At 47.6% G+C, this 22,964-nt stretch overlaps 1 protein-coding gene across 3 annotated transcripts in view; it reads left to right on the forward strand.

Moving 5' to 3' along the window:
- The window catches only part of ELMO1 (engulfment and cell motility 1), a 392,098-nt gene that overhangs the window by 133,458 nt on the left and 235,676 nt on the right, over positions 1 to 22,964 (forward strand). For all 3 annotated transcript variants that reach the window (XM_036327308.1, XM_036327309.1, XM_036327310.1), the window contains exons 6-8: positions 4,797 to 4,966; positions 15,181 to 15,216; positions 21,654 to 21,753. In XM_036327308.1, the coding sequence (XP_036183201.1) occupies positions 4,797 to 4,966; positions 15,181 to 15,216; positions 21,654 to 21,753 (306 nt within the window). The remainder of the gene's footprint in view (positions 1 to 4,796; positions 4,967 to 15,180; positions 15,217 to 21,653; positions 21,754 to 22,964) is intronic.

Raw genomic sequence — 22,964 nt, forward strand, 5'->3', positions numbered from 1 at the left:
TTGAGAAACGAAAAGAGGGCTGTGCAATGTTGAAGTTCTGTTTCTTGCTGGTGTTTGTTCTGTGAGCCCAAGTGAGAGAGAAGCAGAGGCAGAGGCTTCTAGGTGAGGAGTGCCACTGCCCTAGGACAGACAGCAGGCGTGGCGAGGGACAGGTAGGAGTTCACTGCAGCTGTCCCTGCGGGGGCTGCCTGTTGCAGGGTGGGTCCAAGGAAGTTTGGAGGGCAAGTCCCCGGGCCTTCCTGGGGGATGGATGTGGATCTCCTTGAGGGAGGATGTGAGGAGGGCCCTGGCGTTGAGGGGGGAGGTGAGGATGGCCCTGGTGTTGAGGGGGGAGGTGAGGATGGCCCTGGTGTTGAGGGGGGAGGTGAGGAGGGCCCTGGCGTTGAGGGGGGAGGTGAGGAGGGCACTGGTGTTGAGGGGGGAGGTGAGGAGGGCCCTGGTGTTGAGGGGGGAGGTGAGGAGGGCCCTGGTGTTGAGGGGGGAGGTGAGGAGGGCCCTGGTGTTGAGGGGGGAGGTGAGGAGGGCCCTGGTGTTGGGGCCAGTTAAACAGTGACACTGTTTCCTGCAATAGGCGGCTTGGGAAGGGGAAAATGAAGAGTTTGAGATGCCTGTTCTGTGTCTAGGAGGAAGGCAGTCAGGTGTGAGTGCTGGGCAGCCATCATCAGATATATGACATGGACGGCCATGAGCTGGATGAGGTCGCCATAGGAAGGTATAGCCCTGAGCACACTCTTGGGTCTAGAGGAGGAGCCAGTCAGGGAGCCTAGAGAAGACTGTTTTAGGGAGGAGGGAGGAGTTCGGTGTGTTGAAGGCCGCAGAGACAATAAGGAAGATTAGGTGAGGGCAGTGATCCTTGGGCCCCCACCTGGAGGCATGGATAGCACCTGGAGACACTCTGAGTGTGGGGCTGAGGATGGAAGCATCATTGTGGGGGGCAGGGATGGGAGGGGAGAAGAGAGGCAGCAACTACAGACCCCCTTTTCATTCCAGAGCTTGTGCTGAGCATGGAGCAGTGGAGTGTGGGCATGGCTAGAACGGCATAGGGTCATGGAGGTTCCTAAGTTTATGGTCTACTGCAGAGAGAGCGCCTGATGGAGCAGACCAAAGGGGGGTCATGTAGAAGGACAGAACTTGAGGCCAGAGGAGCAGGGATGGAGAGCAGCAGGAATGGCCTTTGTAGGAAGCATGAACCAGGTGTCAGTACCAGGAAGACTCAGCGCATGAGCATAGAGGTGTCGGCTGTGCCCTTGGTAGTGGGAAGAGGAAGGCACTCCTGGCTGATTGCTTAGATTTTCTCAGTAAAATGTGAGGCAAGATCCCCTGTGGGGGAAGTAGGGGGAAAGGGGAGCTTAGGGAGAGGGGAGGGAGTGAAGGAGTCATTGGCAGGGGCATCTCAAACATTCCAGGAAAGCAAAGTTGATAGCTGGGCAACGTTGAGTGCACATTGGAAAATATCCGTGAAACTTGTACACTTTTAAATGAGCCTTTAGACGACTTCCTATTGGTATCATGGACCTGGAACCATGCTGGAAGTTTCTTGGGGAACATTTTAATCAGGACCTCAAGAACAGCGGGGAGGGGGGATTTGGGGGCAGCTGAGGATGAAACTTGATTTCTATCCTTCAACCAATACCAGAAATCACTTACATCAGGACATTGTCTCCCGCACAGCTACGAGGCTCTGTTCATTGGTACTGTGTGAAGAATCAGAACCGACGTGATTTTATTTTTAAATAATGTTGACCCCCCCCCCCCAATGTTAAAACATTGCAGCATCGTGGAAAATTTGAAAAATTGAACCGTGCTGCAAAGAAAATTATGCAGAATATTACAATTCATAAATAACCATGGGTCATATCATGATTTGTTTATTTTGGTCATATTCCTGCCATTATCTGTGTACTAAAAACCCAGGGGTCATAACGCTGTAATGACCAAAGACGGGTCACCAGGAGGCGGCTGCGCAGCGAGGTGCACGTGGGTGGGCGGGGCTGCGTGTGAGGCGTGCGCGGGTGGGCGGGGACTTGACTCTGGGTCTCATGGCACCGCGGGACTCGGGGGGAGTCCCGTGGCGCTGGCAGGACTCGGGGAGCCCCGCGGTGCAGCGGGGTCTGGGGTCCTGGGTCTTGTGCGATTTCGCACTCTGGGTCACTAGTATGTACATATGTGTGCATATATTTTCATTTATTTATTCTTAACTTATTCATACTTAACTTCTCTGGACTTGTGTTTCCTTTGTAAAGTGAGGATGACAAAGCCGTGCGCCTGCACGGACTGTTGTGCAGATCAAATGCATTCCTTCCTAAAGATGTTTACAATGGTGGCTCATAAAGAGTGTACCTAACGGTTAGCTGTCTTTATCACTAATTTTAACAGCACCAAACAGCGTTCGTAAACACTGATAATGACAATGAAATAATTCTGGGTACTCATTATTATCATAATGTCTATAATCAATGCAGACCTCCTGCTTGGAGAAAAATGTAGTTTCTTAGGAATTCAAAGTGATTCACTTGGGTTAAATGTTATCAGTCATTTGAGAATTTTAGAGAAGAGTATATCCTTGAGCAGTTCAAGAAGATAAAGTGATTGTCTCTGTTCACTCAGCTCTCTCTTCTTCCTCGTTACAATATGGGATTTGGGGTTTGAGCAGTTTGTCCAGTAACGGGATCAGTGAACGGGTCGAGAGGGTTCTCCTCCTTTTCTAACTTCGGATGCAGAGTGTCATTTGTGGGGTGTAACACAGGGGAGACCACGGAACACCTCTGACCAAGTGACAGGGGCAGGGTCACCTGCCTTGGCTCCTGGAGATGCATTGGTTTTCCTGTGGACTTCCGCCCTGTCCTCCGGGCTGTGCAGGGCAGGGCAGGGCAGGGGAACCTGGCGGGGAGGGGGGCTGTGCTAGGGAGCCTGTGGGGGGCAGTCCCTTTGCTGCCAGGACAGACCTGTGTGGGCTCCCTTTCCCCACTGAGCAGTCTCCCCCCTGTTACAGGGCACATGGGGCCCTTCAGATGTTTCTAATGAGTTTCTGTTCTGGAAAAGGCACCTGATTATTGAGCTCAGGCACCCCGTCTTCCCCACCTGGGAAACGTACTGCAGGCTCAGAGGAGGGCGCCAGCAGCGGAGGATGGCGGAGTGCTCCGACCACGCAGTGCTGAGTTAAAACATCACTGCCACAGATGTGCCGGCATTTCCGTTAAGCAAAAGGACAGGCAGAGGAATGTAATAATTTTTTCCTTACTGCTTGACCTGACTGAAGCCCCTACTGGATGAATGAGAAATATAGAAGATAAGCTCTTATCCAGAAGTTCCGCTCGTCCGGTCTGTCTCCACCCCCTCTCACTCCCCCTCCCAGCTCCATCCTGCAAGTATAAGCCAACTGCCAGTACTTTAAAAAGAGGTCTGCCCTAGCCGGTTTGGCTCAGTGGATAGAGCCCGCGGACTGAAGGCTCCCAGGTTTAATTCAGGTCAAGGCCATATGCCTGGGTTGCAGGCCTAATCCCCAGTAGGGGGTATGCATGAGGCAGCCAATCAATGATTCTCTCATCATTAATGTTTCTGTCTCTCTCCCTCTCCCTTCTTCTCTGAAATCAATAAAAAATATATATATTAAAAACAAAAAGAGGTCTAATTCTCACCCAGTTGGTGTGGCCCAGTGATTGAGCATCGGCCCATGAACCAGGAGGTCTTGATTTGATTCCTGGTTAGGGCATATGCCTGGGTTGTGGGCTCGATCCCCAGTGGGTGGTCATGCAGGAGGCAGCTGATTGATGTTTCTCTCTCATTGGTATTTCTATCTCTCTCTCCCTTCCTCTCTCTAAAATCAATATCAATATAAATGTAAATATACACACACATGCACACACTAGAGGCCCGGTGCACAGCATTCATGCACTGGCGGGGGGGTCCCTCATCCCGGCCTGCGCCCTCTGGCATTTCAGGACCCCTCGGGGGATATCCTTTCTGCTCCTTAGCGCTACTGTGGAGGCGGGAGAGGCTCCCGCCACCGCCAGTGTGCTCGCCAGCCATGAACCCAGCTTCTGGCTGAGCTGCGCTCCCCTGTGGAAGCACACTGACCACTAGGGGGAAGCTCCTGTGTTGAGCATCTGCCCCCTGGTGGTCAGTGAGCATCATAGCAACCTTTGTTCTGCCGTTTGGTTGATTTGCATATTAGGGCTTTATTATATAGGATGGTCTAATTCTAGGCAAAGCTCCTTGGTTTCCTAATTACTTTGTTATAAATTCATGCAGTGAGTAGTGAATGTATGGGAAGCAAATGTAGAAGAGTGAAATTTATAAGCATCCTTGTGTTGTGCTGGAAGATTGTCAGTAACCCAGAAAGACGGTTGGGGTGACTAATGACGCTTTGGAACACTGCGCAGATGGGTATCATTCATAGTATTGACTTAACTGGTGAACACGCTGTATAAACTTGTGTAATTGCTTAACCAAGCACAAAGCTTTTTGCCATTTATAGATGAAAAATTTACTTAAAAGATAAACATTTTTGCCTTTTCCCCTTCTTACTACGACACCTGCTCTGTTTCTGGGAAAAGCTCTCAATTTTCCCAGAAATGGAGGTGGGGGCCCGTTCACCAGAAGGCAGAGGACTAGTTCCCATGGAGAAATGAGTGACCAGGGCGGCGGGTTGGGGCTGTGTGGTTGGAAACCGCGCTGGGCGTGGGGTCTGTCCAGTCTTGCACTGAGGGCCACCATGTCCTTGTTTCCCATGAAGGAAACGCTAACGTTTTCATGTGGTTTCCTCTGTGAACACTCTTCCTCTGTGTCTCCCTAAGGCTCAGAACGCCCAGCAGCTGCACGAACGCATCCAGTCGTCCAGCATGGACTCCAAGCTGGAGGCGCTGAAGGACTTGGCCAGCCTCTCCCGGGACGTCACCTTCGCCCAGGAGTTCATCAACCTGGACGGCATCTTCCTGCTCACGCAGATGGTGGAGAGCGGCACCGAGTAAGCCCCTTGCCCCGACGTCCACCTGCCTGCTCTTCCTCCCCCGCCACCCACCCGGCCAGGGGCTGTTACTCCCTTACATTGCAGTGTCTGCTTTTAAAGACCAGGAATTGACAAGGCTCAGGAAAAAGAAAAGAAATGGCTTTTAAGTTCATGTCTGGGGAGCAGGTTTGTCACCTGAGTATCAGGAGATTGTCTACCCACCAAGGAACCAGTGTCTTAGTTGAGATATTAGGGCACGGGCCTGCATGGGTGGGGTAGGCAGGAGACCACCACAGCCATTTGAGTGGGTGCTGAATTCCATAATTAAGGAATTCCATAAGGTGACTTGGAATTTCAAATTTATGAGAAAAAATATTAGGTCCTTATCTCAAAGGGCCTTTCCAACACTGAACTAATAATTCTACAAAATATAAAGCCCTCACATCCTTCGCCTATCTCTCTGAATGAGTTAAAAACAAATGAGAATAACTCCTTCCAGTCTCAAAGTCTTAAACCAGGTCCAAAATAGCGTGGCTAAAGTAAGTTTCCATCAATTAATGTGTGATTGATGAAATACATGACCTTACATATTTAAAATTAAATGCAGTAAACATTTATTAAATACTGACTGTATGCAAGAGTGGAAATTGGGAAAACTTACAAAAATGTGAGACTTGCCATCAAAAATGTATGGAGGCAGAAGTCAACTGAGGAATAATTCCTCCTGGGCCTTTGAGTCTAGACTCTAGAGGCTGGACAGGCCGGCTGCTTCTGGAACCTTCCAGAGGAGTCAGCGGGCCATGAAGGAGTTTGATTCCATCCCCACAAGAAAGGGATGGGCTTTGGGGCTCAGAAGCTCGCCTCAGGGAAGGCGTTACTTCTCTGGAGGGACGGGGGGGGGGGGGGGGGTGAGGAGCCAGAGGTGTGACTCCTGCATGTGTGGGCAGGTCAAGCCCGGGACCACGGAGTACCAGGGAGGGTCCACAGGACACAGCTCATCCCATGTCCATGTGGTCAGTGCCACAGGCATAGACTGTGAGAGCATGTGGGTTAGAGCATGTGAGCATGCTGAGTCAGTTAATTACATATTAACATGCTAAATTAATAGTGGGCAGGGTTGCCCTAGCCGGTTTGGCTCCGTGGATAGAAGTGTTGGCCTGCGGACTAAAGGGTCCCAGGTTCGATTCCGGTCAAGGGCACATGCCTGGGTTGCAGGCTCAATCCCCAGTGGGGGGCGTTCAGGAGGCAGCCAATCAATGATTCTCGTCATTGATGTTTCTATCTCTCCCTCTTCCTTCCTCTCTGAAATCAATAAAAATATATTTAAAAAATAATAATGGGCAGGGTTGGGTAGGTATTTTTTTAGGAAGAGTACATATCATTGTGAATTGGGATTTAAACCTGGGTCCTTTAAACCTTTTCAGTACCTGGCGATTCAAAGAATGAGCTGATAACTGTCTGTTGGAGCCCTCCCAGCACCCTCCCACCCTCCCTTCCTTCCTCTCTTCCTTCCTGTCTCCTCCCACACGGGGCATTATTTAGCCTCTGCAATTGGCACCTGTAAAAGATTCTGTTTTTTGTTTGTTATTCAGAGAGGATGTTTTCTAGTAACAGGAATAGCTCCCATATAAGAATGCTCTGTAGAGTCTGGCTGGCATGGCTCAGGGTTGAGCGTCAGCCTATGAACTAAGAGGTTAGTGTTCGATTCCTAGTCAGGCACATGCTGGTTTGTGGGCTCGATCCCCAGTGGGGAGTGTGCAGGAGGCAGCTGATCAATGATTCTCTCTCATCATTGATGTTTCTGTCTCTTTCCCTCTCCCTTCCTCTCTGAAATCAATAAAATATATTTTCTCCCCCCCCCCCTCTCTCTCTCTCTCTCTCTCTCTCTCTATATATATATATATATATATATATATATACACATATACATATATATATGTATTTTTTTTATTTTATTTATTTTTTTAAGAATGCTCTGTAGAGTTTGGAGTTGGTGGGTCTTACCTCGTAGACAAGTAGGGACAATATCTAAGAGTGAATTGGGGAGAAATTACAAATCTGAGAGGACTGGTGGGAAGGGTCAGTTGTAGGCTGGTCTCATTTATTTATCAAATGATGCCTAAAGCACTGCTTGTGAAATTTTTGGGCGAACATCAGTGTGGAGTGGATAGGGAGAATTGAGTTGGGAGTATTATCAGAATCTGAAGCTGTTACTTGGAGCTTGAATCAGATGGAGGGAAGCTGAATGAGTTAAGGGATGCAAATGGCTGGACCAGGAAATTGAGACTGAGGGTTCTGTCTGTGTTGGAAGCTCCAGCTGAAACCCAGTGATCAGAGCATCAGCCGGAGGATTGAAGAGTCTCGGGTTCAATCCTGGTCAAGGGCTCATAATTCTGTTGGAGGCTCTATCCCCGGTTGGGGCATGTGCAGGAGGCAACCAGTCGATGTGTGTCTTTCACATCAATGTTTCTCTCTCTGTCTCTCCTCCTTCCTTCCACTCTCCCGGAGTGTCAGTGGAAAAAAATATCCTCGGGTGAGGATTAACAAAAAATATATAAACTAAAAACTAAGTTGAAGTGTCCCCCCGTTGATTGATATATCGACGTCCCAGCCATGGATGCATCAAAAGCCAGGTGCCAGAGCCAGAAGTAAGTGATCTGCCACACACACACACATAGGGATGCGATGGCTTACGCTTTCCAATATTCCCAGTCATATTGTGTTAATACTTCCGAATTTACTGGAGTTGCAATCGTAATGTCAGTTACAGTGGTAAATCCACTGAAAGCTGAGGTCCCCGTGACACGCACCCTGAATAGAGGGCTGGGGTGTCGCTGGGTACCGCCGAGGCTGGCAGCTCTGTATGTTCACATGAGGGTTTCAGTGCTCCATTTCTCATCATGTCATGTTGCTAGGGCTGCCGTCACAGAGTGCCCCAGTCTGGGTGGCTCACACAATGGACACGCATTTTCTCACAGTTGAGGAGGCTGGAATCCAGTGTCTGCAGGGCTGGTTTTTCCTGCGGCCTCTCTCCTGGATTTGTAGACAGCTGCCTGCCCCTGGGTCTTCACATGGTCTTTCCCCTGTGTGCGTGGATCCTTAGTGTCCCTGTGTGTGTCCAAATCTCCTCTTCTTGTAAGGACACCAGTCAGATTGGATTAGGACACCCCCTAATGGCTCATTTGAACCCCCAATCACCTCTTTAAAGGCTCTGTCTCCAAATGCTGTCCCGACTGAGGCAGTGGGGGCCAGGGATTCAACCTAGGAATTTGGGGGGCACACAATTGAACCCATAACACTCAACAAAGAGACAGTACCCCATTTGTTTAAAAGGAAAAAAGGAGTAAAAACAGATACTATGTATTTGTCTTTCAATATTACTTCCTATCCCTGCAGTTGCCTTCCTGTGTAACTCATCTTGATCTACAGAGGGGCCCCCCAAAAAAATCACATCCCTCAGACTAGAGACTGGGGACAACATGAGAGATGTCAGGATTGAGCGGCTGTATGTGAACTATAAGACTTGAATTCCTTTTTTATTTATCTTTTAAATATTTTTATTGATTTCAGAGAGGAAGGGAGAGGAAGGGAGAGATAGAAACATCAATGATGAGAGAGAATCATTGATCGGCAGCCTCCTGCACACCCCACACTGGGAGACTGAGCCTACAACCCAGGCATGTGCCCTGACCAGGGACCAAACCATGACCTTCTGGTTCATGGGTCGATGCTCAACCACTGATTCAGCCGGGCTTGAATTCCTTTTATAAAATAGCATATTATTCTCAATGTAACATTTAACTGCTTGTGATTCAGAAGCCACCCCAGTTTGCTACGGACAGCCAGGTTCTAGGCAGATAAGCAGAAGCCCAGATCCTGGGTGAGCTCTGTTTGTCATCTGCCTCCCACACCTTCCCGCCACACTGTGTAAGGGAGGACTGCCTGCTCTCCCGGGCAGCTTTCCTGCCCTCCTCTCCACTTCACAGAAGTTCAAAGCCAAGCCCAGCCTCCTGCCTTCCTTCTGCAGGTCCTGCCACTCACCCTAGGAAGCTGCTCAGTGGATCCTCAGATATATATATATATATATATATATATATATATATATATATATATATATATATATATATAGTTATATTTTCAGATCTTCTGCTCAGATGAAAAAGAAAAGAAAGGGGCATTTTTCTTGCAAGGAAACTTGGCTTCTCAATTCAATGTAGAGCAAGGCTTTAACTAATTAGCAGACAACCTTTGGAATAGAAACCACACAAATCGAGTAGACCCCGGACCCGGGCAGACTTCCCGCTGGGGTAGAGGTGTCCCAGCAGGACCTGTGGAGACTGCAGGAAACACCCAGGACATGTGGCTGCATTTTCCCTCCTGCCTCTGAGCTCTAACGAGATGCAGAGATTCTCACCTGCTGGTCATTACCGAGGCTGAGCCTGTAAAGGTCTCTCTCCAGCCAGCACCAGGGGGCCATGGGGCAGCATCAGCCACCGCACAGCCCAGGGAAGTGGCACTTTGCCTGAGTATCGCATTTAAAACGGGAATTAATTTCCACCCCTGTGGGACTTGGAAATCCCATTCCTTGTTTCAGCTTGAAACATAAATGTGGGAGCAAGTTGTGGGGGAACATGGTGCCCCAGCCTGAGTAAGGCATAGTGTCCGTAGGGAACATTCTGGAATGGACAGTGTTAAAAAAAAAAAAAAAAAAGATGGGCATGAGAAGATTTCTCAGGAATGATGTATTTTATTTGACTGGAAAGAAGAGAAATGGGTACCTGCCACTCTCGATCCCCCGAGGCAAACAACACTGCTCTGCTCCGGGTGTGAGTGCGGCCCCGTGTTTCTGTGTGTCTCTATGCCACGCACAGTGGGCTGTGCGCCCGTGCCCTTCGCCCTTAGAGAACAGGGCGGCATTTCCAAGAAGGAACGGGCAGCATCCTCATAGTTTCCTTCCCACGTGGCAACGGGACAGGAAAATTCCGCCGCTGGAATATGAGTAAGCCCTCGGCACCACCCTGAGCAGGAAAGTCCAGAGAGAAAAGTTAAATTGGGGTACTTACAAAAACTCACAGGTTCTTAAGCTAGCTTTTTGTCCTTAATAAAAACAATTGTATTTATTGTTTAAAAAATAAATGTAAATAAGCAGAAAGAGGAAAATAGGAATCATGTCTAATCCAGCTTTCCCAAGACACATATTTTTGACACTGGGGTGTGTATACTTTCTGTATGTTCTCCTACACACACACACACACACACACACAGATACACACAGATACAGACACACACAGAGACACACGCATGCACACATGCACATACATACACACATACAGAGAGACACAGACATACACACATGCACACAGAGACACACATGCACACACACACACACACACATGCACAGGCTTTAGAAAAGTAGAATTATAACCTTCATGCTCTTTGTAGCTTGCTTTTCATACCTGACAGTATTTTCTGTGACTGAATAGTATTCCCCTCATCGTATTTGTTGTCTGATTATGAATTCATTTTTAAAGCTTTGCTGAGGTTCGGTTGATTCACAGAATAACATAATAATGTGAAGGGGAGGCTCAGTGTGGTTAATCGTTCCCCTATGGTTGAACATTTACATTGTTTTCCATGATTGTGAGAATTTTCCAATTAGCTTTTCATTTAGCAAAACCGTTGTGAAAATTCAAATTATCATGTTGGACTGAAATTCCCGATTCAGAGACTGTACCCGTTTTCAAGCCGTTTTAAAATAAGAGCATCCCCACAACTGCTGAAATGCCCTCATCTGTACTTGACCATGCAGTTATGAGTCCGGTCAGTGCTGGGCGGATGTTCCCCGAGCGATTCTAGCTTTTCTAAGGAAATCACAGTGAGGTGTTGGAGGAGTTCTTCCTAATCTGGGGAATTTACAAGGACTTTTTATTTGCTTGGTTTGAAGTTATCGCTCCCGAATTTGGCCACATGAGGAACAGTGGAAAGAGTCCCCTAGTTATTTTAGACGTAGGCACAGCCCCTGAGCAATGGTCTTCAAAACAAACAACAATCACAGAAAAGATCAGTTCCCTCCCCTTCCTGTCGTTCACATGACACAGAAGTGAGCACCCTGTGTGCATGTCTCGCTATGTGTGTGTGTGCTTATAAAAATCATTGACCATGTTCATTCACACACAAACAGTTTCCTATTAAACGTTCATTCTTCGCATCATGTTTTCCATGTGGGCATCACAGCTGTGGCGGTTCTTCCCCGAGGAAATCGGGGCGTGGCCTGAGTGAAGCCTTGTCTTTGATGTTGCCCAGCACCCACACTCGGATGGGTTTGTAGGTTTTATCCATTTAGCCAGTGGATGTTATTCGATGCTGCCTATTGCGGACACTGGGTTGGGCACATGGGGGTGGGGGGCGGGGGGTTGTATCAGGTGGCAGATGAGTTTCAGACTCTGAGTGACATTCTTTGAAAGGTTGTCTCCACACAAAAGGTGAATTTCTTTTTTGGAAACCACGTTGTTCACCTCCAGGGACAGGGATTATCAGCTCTAACTCGTGCTCTTGTGTCGGAGAGCTTGGCGTGGTTTATAAACCTGGGCTGCACTGCAAGGACCCGGCCAGGCCAGAGACTTGCCGCTGGGCCTCTACGTGCAAGTCACCGGGTGCACGGCCTGCACTTCACCTGGAGGAGCAAACTGCTCCCAGGCCCTGCCACAAGGAAGCTGCTCTGTGCAGTGTGCGGGGGGGGGGGGGGGGGGGGGGGGGGGGGGGGGAGAGGGGGGGGGGGGGGTCTCTCGCGCCCCCTGCCTGCCGGCCTGGGGCATGCACCCTGCCGAGCTCAGGCAGGTCCAAAGGGAGCAGCCCTCTGGGGCCTCCCAGATATTTGCATCACAAACGCCAAAGGGGCCCACTACCCAGGGCTTTGTCAGGGGTTGTGGGGCGGAAAATTCCTGAAGCTGGATCGCCCTGCACCCCACCCCTCTTGGCTTTGTCTGTGTCTGTGGGTGGAAATGAGAGGGGGTCCCACCGCCCAGGGAGAGAGATTATCTTCCCCTTGGGAAAGGAATCCCATACCTTGGGCTGAAATAAGAGGCTGCTGGCCACTGCAGAACATCAGCTTTTCCAGAATCATCTGCTCTTCTTGTCCTGTCTCTTTAAAAGCTGGGTATTTTGAGAGAGACAGAGAAGAAGGTCCTCCATTAGGAAAACAGACATCACAACAAAAAAGTTCCTCTTCCGCTCCTGCTTAATGTGCAGCTATCGTGAGGAAGTGGAGGAGTAGGAACACGGTGACTGGTGGCTGAGTTTACCTCTGCAGGCTGGTCAGGGCACCTCTCCCAGGCCAGGGGTGGCCACAGGATGGGGAACACACGTAAAAACCTCAGGTGCCCAGGCCCCAGGCCAGAAGGCTCTATTGGGAAATCGCTGTGCCTGCTGTATATATTACTTACACACACACACACACACACACACACACACACACACATCATATGATTTATTTTGAAACAGTTCTAGTAAAAGATAAACCGATGCATATTGAAAATTCTAAGAATTGATTTGAGCAAAAATCAATTCAGATTGCTCAGTGCCAAACTGGAGGTGGTGAGGAACTCTCTGCCCACAGGAACCTGGGGGAAAGGCTATTATAGAGAAGAGGCGGGGCAAAACAAGGGAATTATTTGATTGGCTACAGTTAAAGCCTACTTGGCTGTGATTGGTTGAAAACTTGAGGCAGTTAATGGCTTAGATTTTGGTTTGCATTGGAGGGACCTCAGTCTGCCAGCCTCCTGGCTTAATTTAACAGTCACACACTGAATGGGAAAGTTGCAAGGTCAGATCCCACCTGTTGTCCCTGTTGTCCTTTCATACAAAGACTGGACTCAAGGTAGCGCCTTGCACCCAGTTGTCCGGCTTTTTCCTAACCTCTCAGTCTGGAGCTGCTTCTCACTGTTCCTTTCACTCATGACTTTGACACTTTTAAGACTATAGATCAGCCATTTTGTACAATATCCTCCAATTTGGGTTTGTTAAAGACTAATTCATTAAAGTTAATTTTCAGGGAAAGATAAAAGCATGTTTTATATAAAAAATGAACTCATGTTAAAAGAATTCATTTTACTCATGTGAAATGAGAGAGCCAGGCAAAATGTTTTAACCATTTCAAAGGAAAAGTTAAAGGGGCTCAAATTTATTTGCAGCACAGGAATGTTGAAATGAATTGCAAATGGAGATAAAACTGGTTTCTCACCAGCAGGAAGGAAGTCAATTAAATTACTAACAGACAGGACAAAATATACATATGCATCAGTTAGACAATAAGGCAGGAGGAATCTGATAACCCAGAAGAGTATGCTATATAAACACCGCATAATTTTCCACTGAAACACATCTTTTTTTCCTACAGTCTTATCCAAAGTTTAGACCCATATGTATGCCTGTGGCTGGGATACCACAGATGCGTGTGTGCATGTTGTTTTTAATTGCATCATATTGATGGCACAGGGTGCCTCTCTGTCTTGTTACTAGTGTTTACTTTGACCACTTAAGATAGTGCCTTCCGGGGTCTGCATGGTAATGTCACGCCCCTTTGTCAGTAATAATTTTGGAGTAATTTACACCATGGAAAATGGAGAATGGTACAAATGAGGCTTGTATGTTTTTTCCCTGAGAGACTTGATTCTTCAACAGTACTGGCACACCGCCCTATAGAACAGTGTGGACTTACCTGTTCCTGTTTTATTCAGTGGGCTATCCTCTATCATTTATTATTTATTCTGATGCTCAGTGTGTCCCAGATCTGGCTGTGGAACCTTCTTCAAACTGTCTCTGTGTCCTGACCTGCCTCCCATTATTCTGTGAGCATTTCTTTACGTTCTGACTCAATGAGATGTTCCAGACTTAGCTAAATCTTTCCTTGTCCCAGCCCTGGCAGGAGCCATTGCTCCAAGGAGGCCAGTTCCTTTCAGTGGGAGGTACTGTTCAGCCCTTCCAAGAGGGCCCACCTGCGCCCGAGCCTGTCCCCCGTGGCCACCTACTCCTGTTACCCAGCTTTTTCAAGGAGGAAGGAAGGAAGCCAATGCACTGTGTTGTTCGTGTTGTGTTGTGTTAAGAAGGGCAGGTAAAGGAGGAGAGGAGGAAGAGGAAGATCTCTTCATATGTTTTTTAACCCCCGTTTTACCAAAGACTAGATCTGATCTTCTAGTGGTCAGTTAGGTTTCTGAAGTGGTTACATTTTATGTGGTTGCAAATGGGAAATTTAACTTCTGAAGAGCCAAATTATTCATCAGCCGTTTATTGAGAGCCAGCTCTGCATGTGCCTGACGTTATCGTGGTGAGTCACAGTGCAGACAGAGCCCTGCCCTCAAGGGGCTCCAGGAAAGACAGATGTCCTAGGCCATGCAGCTGACGTGTCCTCAGCACATGCAGACATGGGTGGGCTCCGTCTGCCAGGCAGGGAAGTCAGCGGTCAGGGAGGCTTCCCTAGGGCCTTAGAATCAGGACAGTTGAGGGTAGGATCTGGCTAGTTGGACAAGGAGGGGTGGGTATTGAATACAGAGGGAAGAACATAATGTCAAAGAGACTTGACAGACTCAGGGAATGCAAGTGGTGTGACAAGGTTAGAATCAGTTGCTTCCTTATCTTCTTGACCCCAGTGTTTTAAGAAGCATAATCGTCCTTTCCTGCAGACAAGATGTGTCCATTGCACACTTTTCTTGCAGGCTACCATCCTGGAGCTCCATCTATTGTCCAAGACTATTGCCATGCCTCAGGATGCCTTCCTTCAGAATTTTATTTCTCTCAAGAAAAGAGAAAGTAAAATCAGTGAACATTTTACCCGAGAAAGATAATCAACTCCGTTTTTATTGTTGAGGATACGCTTAAGAACAACTCTACTACTTTTAGGTGTCACCCTTTTCACTAAAAATGTACCTTATTCCTATTATCTCTAGGGATTTCTCCCCCCTCCCCTTGAACACATATTGGTTCTGAGTCAAATGGAGTGGTCTTGTTGCCCTTACTCATAAGTAAATGTAGTAGGTTGGTTACAGTAGTTTAACCCTTATAATTGTTTCTTATCATTAGGGAATACCCATCGGTATATTACTTTGAATAATATATTACCTCATGGCGGTTAAGTCTTTTTATATCTAATCTTGAGCTTTCTTCAAGATACATAATTTGTGTAAAAAAATGATTGCTTTCAAACATGCTCCTCACGTGATTGTTCTTAAATTTTGCAGACGGTACCAGAAGTTGCAGAAGATCATGAAGCCTTGGTAAGAATTTATGATTGCTTGATTCAGCTTATATAACACGCTCCTTCCTGCATCATTAGTCTCTGTCCTCAGATAGCTGTGCATGTGGATGTTTTGAGTGATTTTATTTTGCTGTTTGATGTTCTTATAAACAGGTTCTTTAAAAATTTATTTCCTCTTTCTTTCTGTTTTGTGGCACAAAGGGAACTTTATGTCTGTAGCCACAGAATGAGTACATCGGGATTGCTACCCTTCTCCTGGGGCGAGGCTGGGCATAATTTTATGTATTGCATTAAACAAAAGCTTTCTTTTTTGTGGCCTATGTGATGTTCAAAGCCATTCTCTTCAGTGGCTCAGTAAAAACAAACACCCCACTCAGAATTGAAGTATGGAGTGAAAGTTGTTGACTTTGAACCTGAGAAAGGGCTAGGTCACCTGCCTGTATGTGCACTGCGTGATGATGTGTCCGACCCACAGAGCCCCTGTCTTAGAGTCTTTCCTCCTCGGTGCCTTTCTCACCCACTAAACAAGAGGAGTCCAGACAGGGCCTAGAACCTCTCTGTGGTGGGCTGGACACATGTCCGTTCTGCTGAGTTGTTTAGCATATAATTTCAGTTTGAGAAGAAAGACTGATTTTTTTAAGCCCTGAGGAAAAAGCCCGGTATCTTCAGGGTAGGTAGTGCTCTTGAATCCTCTATCCTCCCCGCGCCCCCACACAGAGAAGGGTTAGGGGCAGGAACTTGGCAGGTATTTCATTGCAGTGAAGTATAGAAAGCCATCTTGAGTTTCTAGGAGAAAGCTCCTTAAGTCTTACTTCGATATATGTTCTTCATATAAGAGTAGCACTTCATGGTGACGACAGTAGGAGCCATCTTTTATGAGAGCTCACTCTGTCCCAGGCTCTGTCACCTGCTTACACTCATTGCTCTAATTCACACGCACACCCACCACACACAATTAGTAAAATTAGCACCATTTCCTTAGTGCAAAACTAAAACCCGGTGGTAGGACCGAGATTTGAACTGAGTTTTGCTCTAATAACTTCATACAACTTGGTAATGGAGAGGAATGTGGGGCTCTGAAGCCAAAATGATGTCTTGAAATTTATCTGCCAGAGTTTTGTTCTGTGGGTGTGGAGACTGGAAGGGGGGCTAGTGTGAACTGTGACGTCTGCTGAGCAGTCATAGACAAAGTCGGTGCTCAGGGCCCTGGTTCCTGAGGTGGCAGAGTAGTTCATCAGATGAAGTCATGAGGCCGTTCTCACCTGATGGCAAAACTGGACAAGACAATACAGGACATAAAAGTGGTAGATCATCAAATCAACCAGGTGCAACCCATTAACAATGACAGTCAAACAGTATATAGGAAGGATAATACTTTGCAGCAAATAAGGTTTTATCCTGAGAAAAGGTTAAAGTTTGAAAGTCAGTCCCTGGTGTGAATCAGTATTTAGTAAAATAAAGGAGAATAAAATAATCTTAATAGATACAGAAAATAGATGATAGGTACAGAAAAAGTTTCATTAATACAACATTCATTCATAAAAATTCTCAGCAATCTAGAAATGGAGATAATTTCCTCAACCTGATAAAGGCAGTGGAAAAAATGCATTATTCTTCATGTGAGGAGACTGAATTTCCTCCTCCTAAAGATGGGAAATCAGGCAAATGTGTTTTGCACTTCTGTTCAACATTATATCAGAGTGTTTAGCCATAGCAATAAGTCAGGAAAGAAATAAAAGACATAATGGTCAGAAAGGAAGAAGTAAAACAACTCTATTTATAGAAGATATGTTTATGTAAAAATTCCAAAGAAATCTATAAAAACGTTGCTAGATCTCATAATTGAATTTAGCAAGACTTTTTGGATACAACATCGGTATATACAAGTGAGGTATTTTTATACATTAACAGCAAACAACTAGAAAATGAAATTTTAAAACTTTCTTTACAAAGTATCAAAAATCATAAATTTTTTTGGAATACATTTAACAGGAGACATGCACTGTCTGTTCACTGAAAAATATATTACGGAAAGGAATGAAAGAAGACCTAAGTAAGTGGAAAATGTACCATTTCGTGGTTTAAAATACACAGCATTTTGAAGAGAGCAAGTCTTCCTAAATTAATCCGTAAGTTCAATTCAGTACAATTTTTAAAAAAGAAATTATAAATCAATCTTAAAACTTAAAAGAAGTGAATAGACCCTAGAATAGCCTAAACAGTCTTGAAAAACAACAACGAAGACCAACAAAGTTGATAGATTTCAACTGATTTCAAGACTTACTACTCTAAAGTTAGTTATTAAGACAGTATGATATTGTTATAAGAGGACAGACAGGACAATGGAATAAAGAGTCCAGAATTGATCCACAGTTAAATTTTAACAACGGAGCCAAAAGATTGTTGGCTGCCATAAATCATGCTATGATTCTGAAGGTCAAGGCATTGTCTAGCTTTATAGAAATCCATACATTTCAATGTATATAAATTTTATCACAAACAAAAGAAACTACAGTTAAGTCCTCACTAGCATCATCGATAGATTCTTGGAACTGTGGCAAAATATCACAGAAGGAAACTAGTGTTACCACAGACTAATTGATATCAACAAGATTTACGTTTCTACAGCATCTCATCAATGCGATAACAAAATGGCACTGAACTAAGTGCCGTTATTCAAGAACGTGCCTGACATGGAAATCTCAAAGGGCAGGGCAGGACAGTGTTCATTATCATTGGCCGTTAAGGATACATGGAGTGTGATTTATTGATCACTTTAAAACTGGCCTTTCTTTTCACCTTTCCTCCACTTGTCCTGGCCACGGCCCCCAGTGGAAACATTTGGAAGCACTATTCTTGTATAAACTTAGCAGCATAAATTTAAACGCTACGAGATTGGCTGACATCTGTTGGAATGAAGACAGTCTCTACTGAGTTGATGAGAAACATTGATTCGAATGTTTCCAGCACACATGGTGTGTTGGCCGGGACCGTGACTCTCCGCCCGCATAGAGAGTTTGCCGTCGGTGTAATTTGTGGCAGTCAGCGCTACACAAATTTTAGGTTAGCACTTGATGCAAAATAAATAAGCCAACCAAACAAGAATGCTCCCTCCTGGGCCAGGCCCTTGCTCTATATTTGCACCTCTTGGGCCTGGATCTTCTCCACCAGCACTGACGTCAGAGCTCAGCCCGTGGCTCCTGCCTCTGCCTCTTTGGAGCCCAGTGTCTCCTCCAGAAATGGAGGTAAACCCTGTGTCTGGCGTGCTGAGAGCTCTGTGGCTGCCTCGTTTGAAATGAAGTGATTGCGTCCACTGATTTGGAATGTTAAAACATTTTGCCCGGCCGTCCTTTCCTTGCAACTGAGGGTTTGAAGCTGAATTTTGAGAAAGTTCTCCCTCTGAGAAACCTAGTATGCCATCCAGCAAGCCATCAGAATGAATTATATGTTACCTATGCACTGTACATATGGCATATAATCTGTGCATTATATATTTAATAACATAACATGCAACACAATATATATAGACCTAACATATCTAACAACATTTGTATATCATATCATATGTCTAAAACATCTCTATATAATGTGTAATTACGTATTAAAACATGTATATAAATGTATGTATACATGTTACTAGGTAATAATTGTGTAACATGTAAATATCATCCTATAACATTTCTATAAAATGTTATTAGATGGCCCAAGAGAGTAGTCCTTCCTCTGGGCGCTTTGGTGTGTGATGTGAGGATCTCCCCTCACTTACCAGTCGTTCACACTAAGGATAATTAGCACAGGAAGCCCTGTCCGCTGTATCCGAAATGGTGCTCCCCTCCGTGGCCACCTGGAGACTGAAAGCCGGGCCCCAAGTCAACTTGGAGATTTGGAAACCAAACTCCACTCTTTCCCGTTCTCTGCGTCCCCTTCCAAAGCCCTTCCAGGAGGAGTCTGTAGGCAGAGCGGCGCCGGAGCACTGGGACGAAGGGCCATCCCAGATGTGACCACAGGCACATGGATTGTGGGTTCCCTGAGCAGGGCACAGTCCTTTCCCCTCAGGTAACTAGAGAGCGTTCATACTGCATCCTTTGCTTCTACAGCAGATGGCAAAGACTAATAGCGCCTCTGACCCCAGCCTCAACCCGCTACAGGGACTGCAAGGAAGGGTTTGTTTCCAAAATTGTGTGCATTCCTTGCCACGGCCTGTCCGCTGCTTGTTCTGTTAGCAATGACCTTGAGGCTGTCTCGGCTCAGTGTGGAGGCCACGGACATGTCCTCCAGGCGTGGACCTGGGAAACTTGGAGCGTGGACGTCTCTGAGCATGCCTGATGTCGGCAGATGGCAACTCTGAGCAATATGACTGCTGGTTTTCCTCTTTCCTAAGTTAAAAAATTTAGCTAATATTACTTACTACTAGTACTATGCCAAAATAATAAATCAGCCAAGTTTTATGGTGAATATTATAATTCTATAATAATGTATCCACAGCAATACTAATGCCAGCACAATCTTTTAATAAATCTTACTAATTGCTTTATTGCCTGGCTCTCTTATCCCCCCCCCCCCCCCCCCCCCCCCGGTAGATGTTTGTGTTATCTTGACTCATTGCCAATAGAAAGAGTCATTCTGGAATTTTTGTTTAACCTTTCTTGCTACTCTCTTCATCCCCTGTCTCCTGTCTTTCTGCTTTTTTGTTCTCTCCTTAAGGAAGTGTGTTTTCTGGTCTGGGATGTATTTGCTGGGGCCGATCCTCTGATGCCACCTAGGGGCACCTGTAGGCTGTGAGTGCCCAGCTGGGACTCAGAAAAGAGCCTTTAAAAGAGCATTTGCTGCTTTTCTATCGGCCTGAGTGGTTTGGCTTTTCTTGCACGTTTATTTTTCTGGCTCCAAAGGCAGATCATTATGGACACATTGAAGGCAAACACTTGACAATCACAGGCTGCGTTTACCGTTCGAAGCCTCACTTTTGCATGATGGTCCGAGCCAGTCTGTGCTGCTTCCTCCGTGCCGCACCCGCCTGAAGGTGGCTTCTCTGCCAGCAGTTGTCTGCTTAGGCACCACCACCAGCAGCATCGCCGTCCCTTTGTGATAAGTGAGGAAACTGAGGCAGAGATGCACCACTGATGTCCTGCCTCGAGCTGGAGGGGACCCTCTGCCCTGTGACTGGGGAGCCACCCGCTCACCCGTTTCCGTCCATTGTGCCTCCTCCTCTCTGCCCTCTGACAGCTTTGGGCAGGGGCCGCTTCTTCTCTCCTGGGTTTCTTTTCAGCATCACAGCTCCTGGGAGAGGCAGGATCCCAAGGTCATTGCTGAGGCTGCGCTGAGAGCACAGGGAGGAAGGGGAACTGTGAAGCTGCTTTAAAAGAAACACGGGCTGCTTTCGAATCGAGTAATTGACATCTGGTGGTGTAGCAGTTGTAAACAGGAGTCTACAGATTGAACATCTGAGCAGGCTACTCTGTTTTTAAAAAACCAAGCAAATGACTCAGGGCAGTTGTAGGCCATGTAGAAGTCCCGAGGCCCATGATCCCATGAACTTGGAGAGTCCCAATCTTGAGAATCTCAGGTTTATTATGATGAGCATTTACAGTAGAGGTGGGTTTCTGTGAGATGCAGGGTGTCTGTTAAAGTGTTGTTTTGAAGGCACCAGAAACCAGGATGTTGTCTGATGGGGGCACAACTGCCTTTACCTGTGCTTGCTGCATCTCTGTGTGAAATTCTAGTGCTCACCTTAGACCCTTCCCACCGTCCTCCAGTCACAGCCACCTGCTGCCGGCCAACGGTCATCTCTCCATAGACACTGTGCAGAGAGAAGATGCTGGCCAGTGCCACACAGAAAGGAATGTCCTTACCTACATACAAGCTCGTCTCTATGAGCTCCTGTCTGTGTGCACTTGGCCAGACACACACACACATACGCACACACGCAGATACATGGAGGCCACGCAGATCCTGTGCAAAGTGCTAATACTCTGAAGAGAATCATTTCTCGCCTTCCCTGTTGGACACCCACGGGCAATACAGGAGGCGCATTGCCTGTCTCCATCACCCTAGCTCATGGCTGAGCTGTCCTTTAAGCCCTCACGTGCCGAATGCTCCCCGCCACTGCTGAGGCTGCACGCAGCCCTGTGGTTGGATGGAGATCGCTGTCCAGTGCCCTGCCGAGCGGACAGGCTCAGAGAGGGGGTGCCTCCGTGCAGCAGGCACAGCTCACCAGGGCGGGGTCACTGTGAGCCCGGTCAGTCCCACTGCAGCCCGGCTCCCTGGGCAGCCTGGGAGGCCGGCCTGCATCCTGTCCCTGGACACAGGTTTGCACCACGTGGTCTGTGGCCCAGCCGCTAACCCCAGTGACCTCTTACAGCTCTGCTGTGTCCCATTTCCTCAGGCTTCGTCACTCCCATGTCTCTCCCCACGCTCGGCTCCGGGCCCGTGACCATTGTGCCTCCCTGTGTTTTCCAGCTTTGGAGACATGCTGTCCTTCACGCTGACGGCCTTCGTGGAGCTGATGGACCATGGGATCGTGTCCTGGGATACGTTCTCGGTGGCGTTCATTAAGAAGGTAAGGCCCACTGTGCTTCCTTGGGCCTGAGTCCCTCCTTTTCTCCCTCCCTCCCTCCCTCCCTCTTCCTTGTCTCTTGTGGCTTTGATCATCTTGAATGGTACTGGTCAGCTGTATTGTAGAAAGCCCTCCAATCTGGGTTTCTTTGATCCTTCCCTCATGGTCCATGGAAGGCTGTGCCTTTGTGGCAAGAATACCAGAGCAGTAACGTGCCCTCCTCCGTGCATCCCGGGGGTACCTGCTGTCCATATGTCTTCATTGGCAGAGCTGACCTTGACCGGGAGGCTGAGGTGGTACCTGCTGAGTCCCCTGGTGACGTTATTCCTTGTCCTTTCGAAGTTAACCAACAGCTCGAGGGAGACGCTGCCTTGAATCAAAGGCCATCCTGGAGCCCCTCACCTGCTGACGCGGGGTTGGGATCGGAGGTCCCTGCACGATGTTGCATATTTATTTCAGACAAGAGCTGGTTGGGAGCCCAGGGTACTCTTGACAGAACCCCGAGTCCTCTTTCCTTCCACGAGGGCGTAAAGCCAAAGATGACGAGCGATGGGAGCAACTTAGAAAATAACCCCCAAGGGCGAGGCCCCCTTTTTGCCTGTATTTGTCAGAATTGGAAAAGAAGAGGAGTGGCCGTCAGTGAGAAAGCCAAGGACATTCTGATGTGTTCTGAGGGGCTTTCCTGGGGAGGGGGCAGGGAGTGATGATGGAGGCAGAGAACAGACTCTGAATTCTGTCTCTCTCGGTCCAAGTCTGGAGAAGCAGGTTCATGTGAAGATCCTGCGTTTTGCGGCTGTTTGACACTAAGAAACATTGTACCTCGTTCTGAACCACGGCGGCCTTCTTCCTCCAGTCCCGTCGCCTCCTGCCTCTGCTGGGCCAGCAGTGCTGCTCTGAGGCTGGCTCCTGGGAGCGTATTGTGTGTTCACACACCACTTAATGCTTTTGATCCTGGCAGGCGTCCCCTCCAGAGAAGGACAGAGAGTTCTGTGCTTTCTGGTCCGGAGGCAGGAGGCGAAGACACAGTGGCCTTGCCCCCCTCCCCCCATCTCACCCCCCCCTTGTGTTCCAGTGGGTAAAGATGGCTTCTGAGGACCTGCCCCTCCCCCCACGCTGCCGCTTGTTGAGCCCTCCCTGCCTCCCTGGGTGGGGTGCAGGCATCCCTCCTGCTCTCCACTCCCCTGGGATGCTGGGGGTTGTCCCTGTGCCAGCAC

The sequence above is a fragment of the Myotis myotis genome, unplaced genomic scaffold (assembly GCF_014108235.1).
Source record: "Myotis myotis isolate mMyoMyo1 unplaced genomic scaffold, mMyoMyo1.p scaffold_m19_p_11, whole genome shotgun sequence".
NCBI classification, from domain to species: domain Eukaryota; kingdom Metazoa; phylum Chordata; class Mammalia; order Chiroptera; family Vespertilionidae; genus Myotis; species Myotis myotis.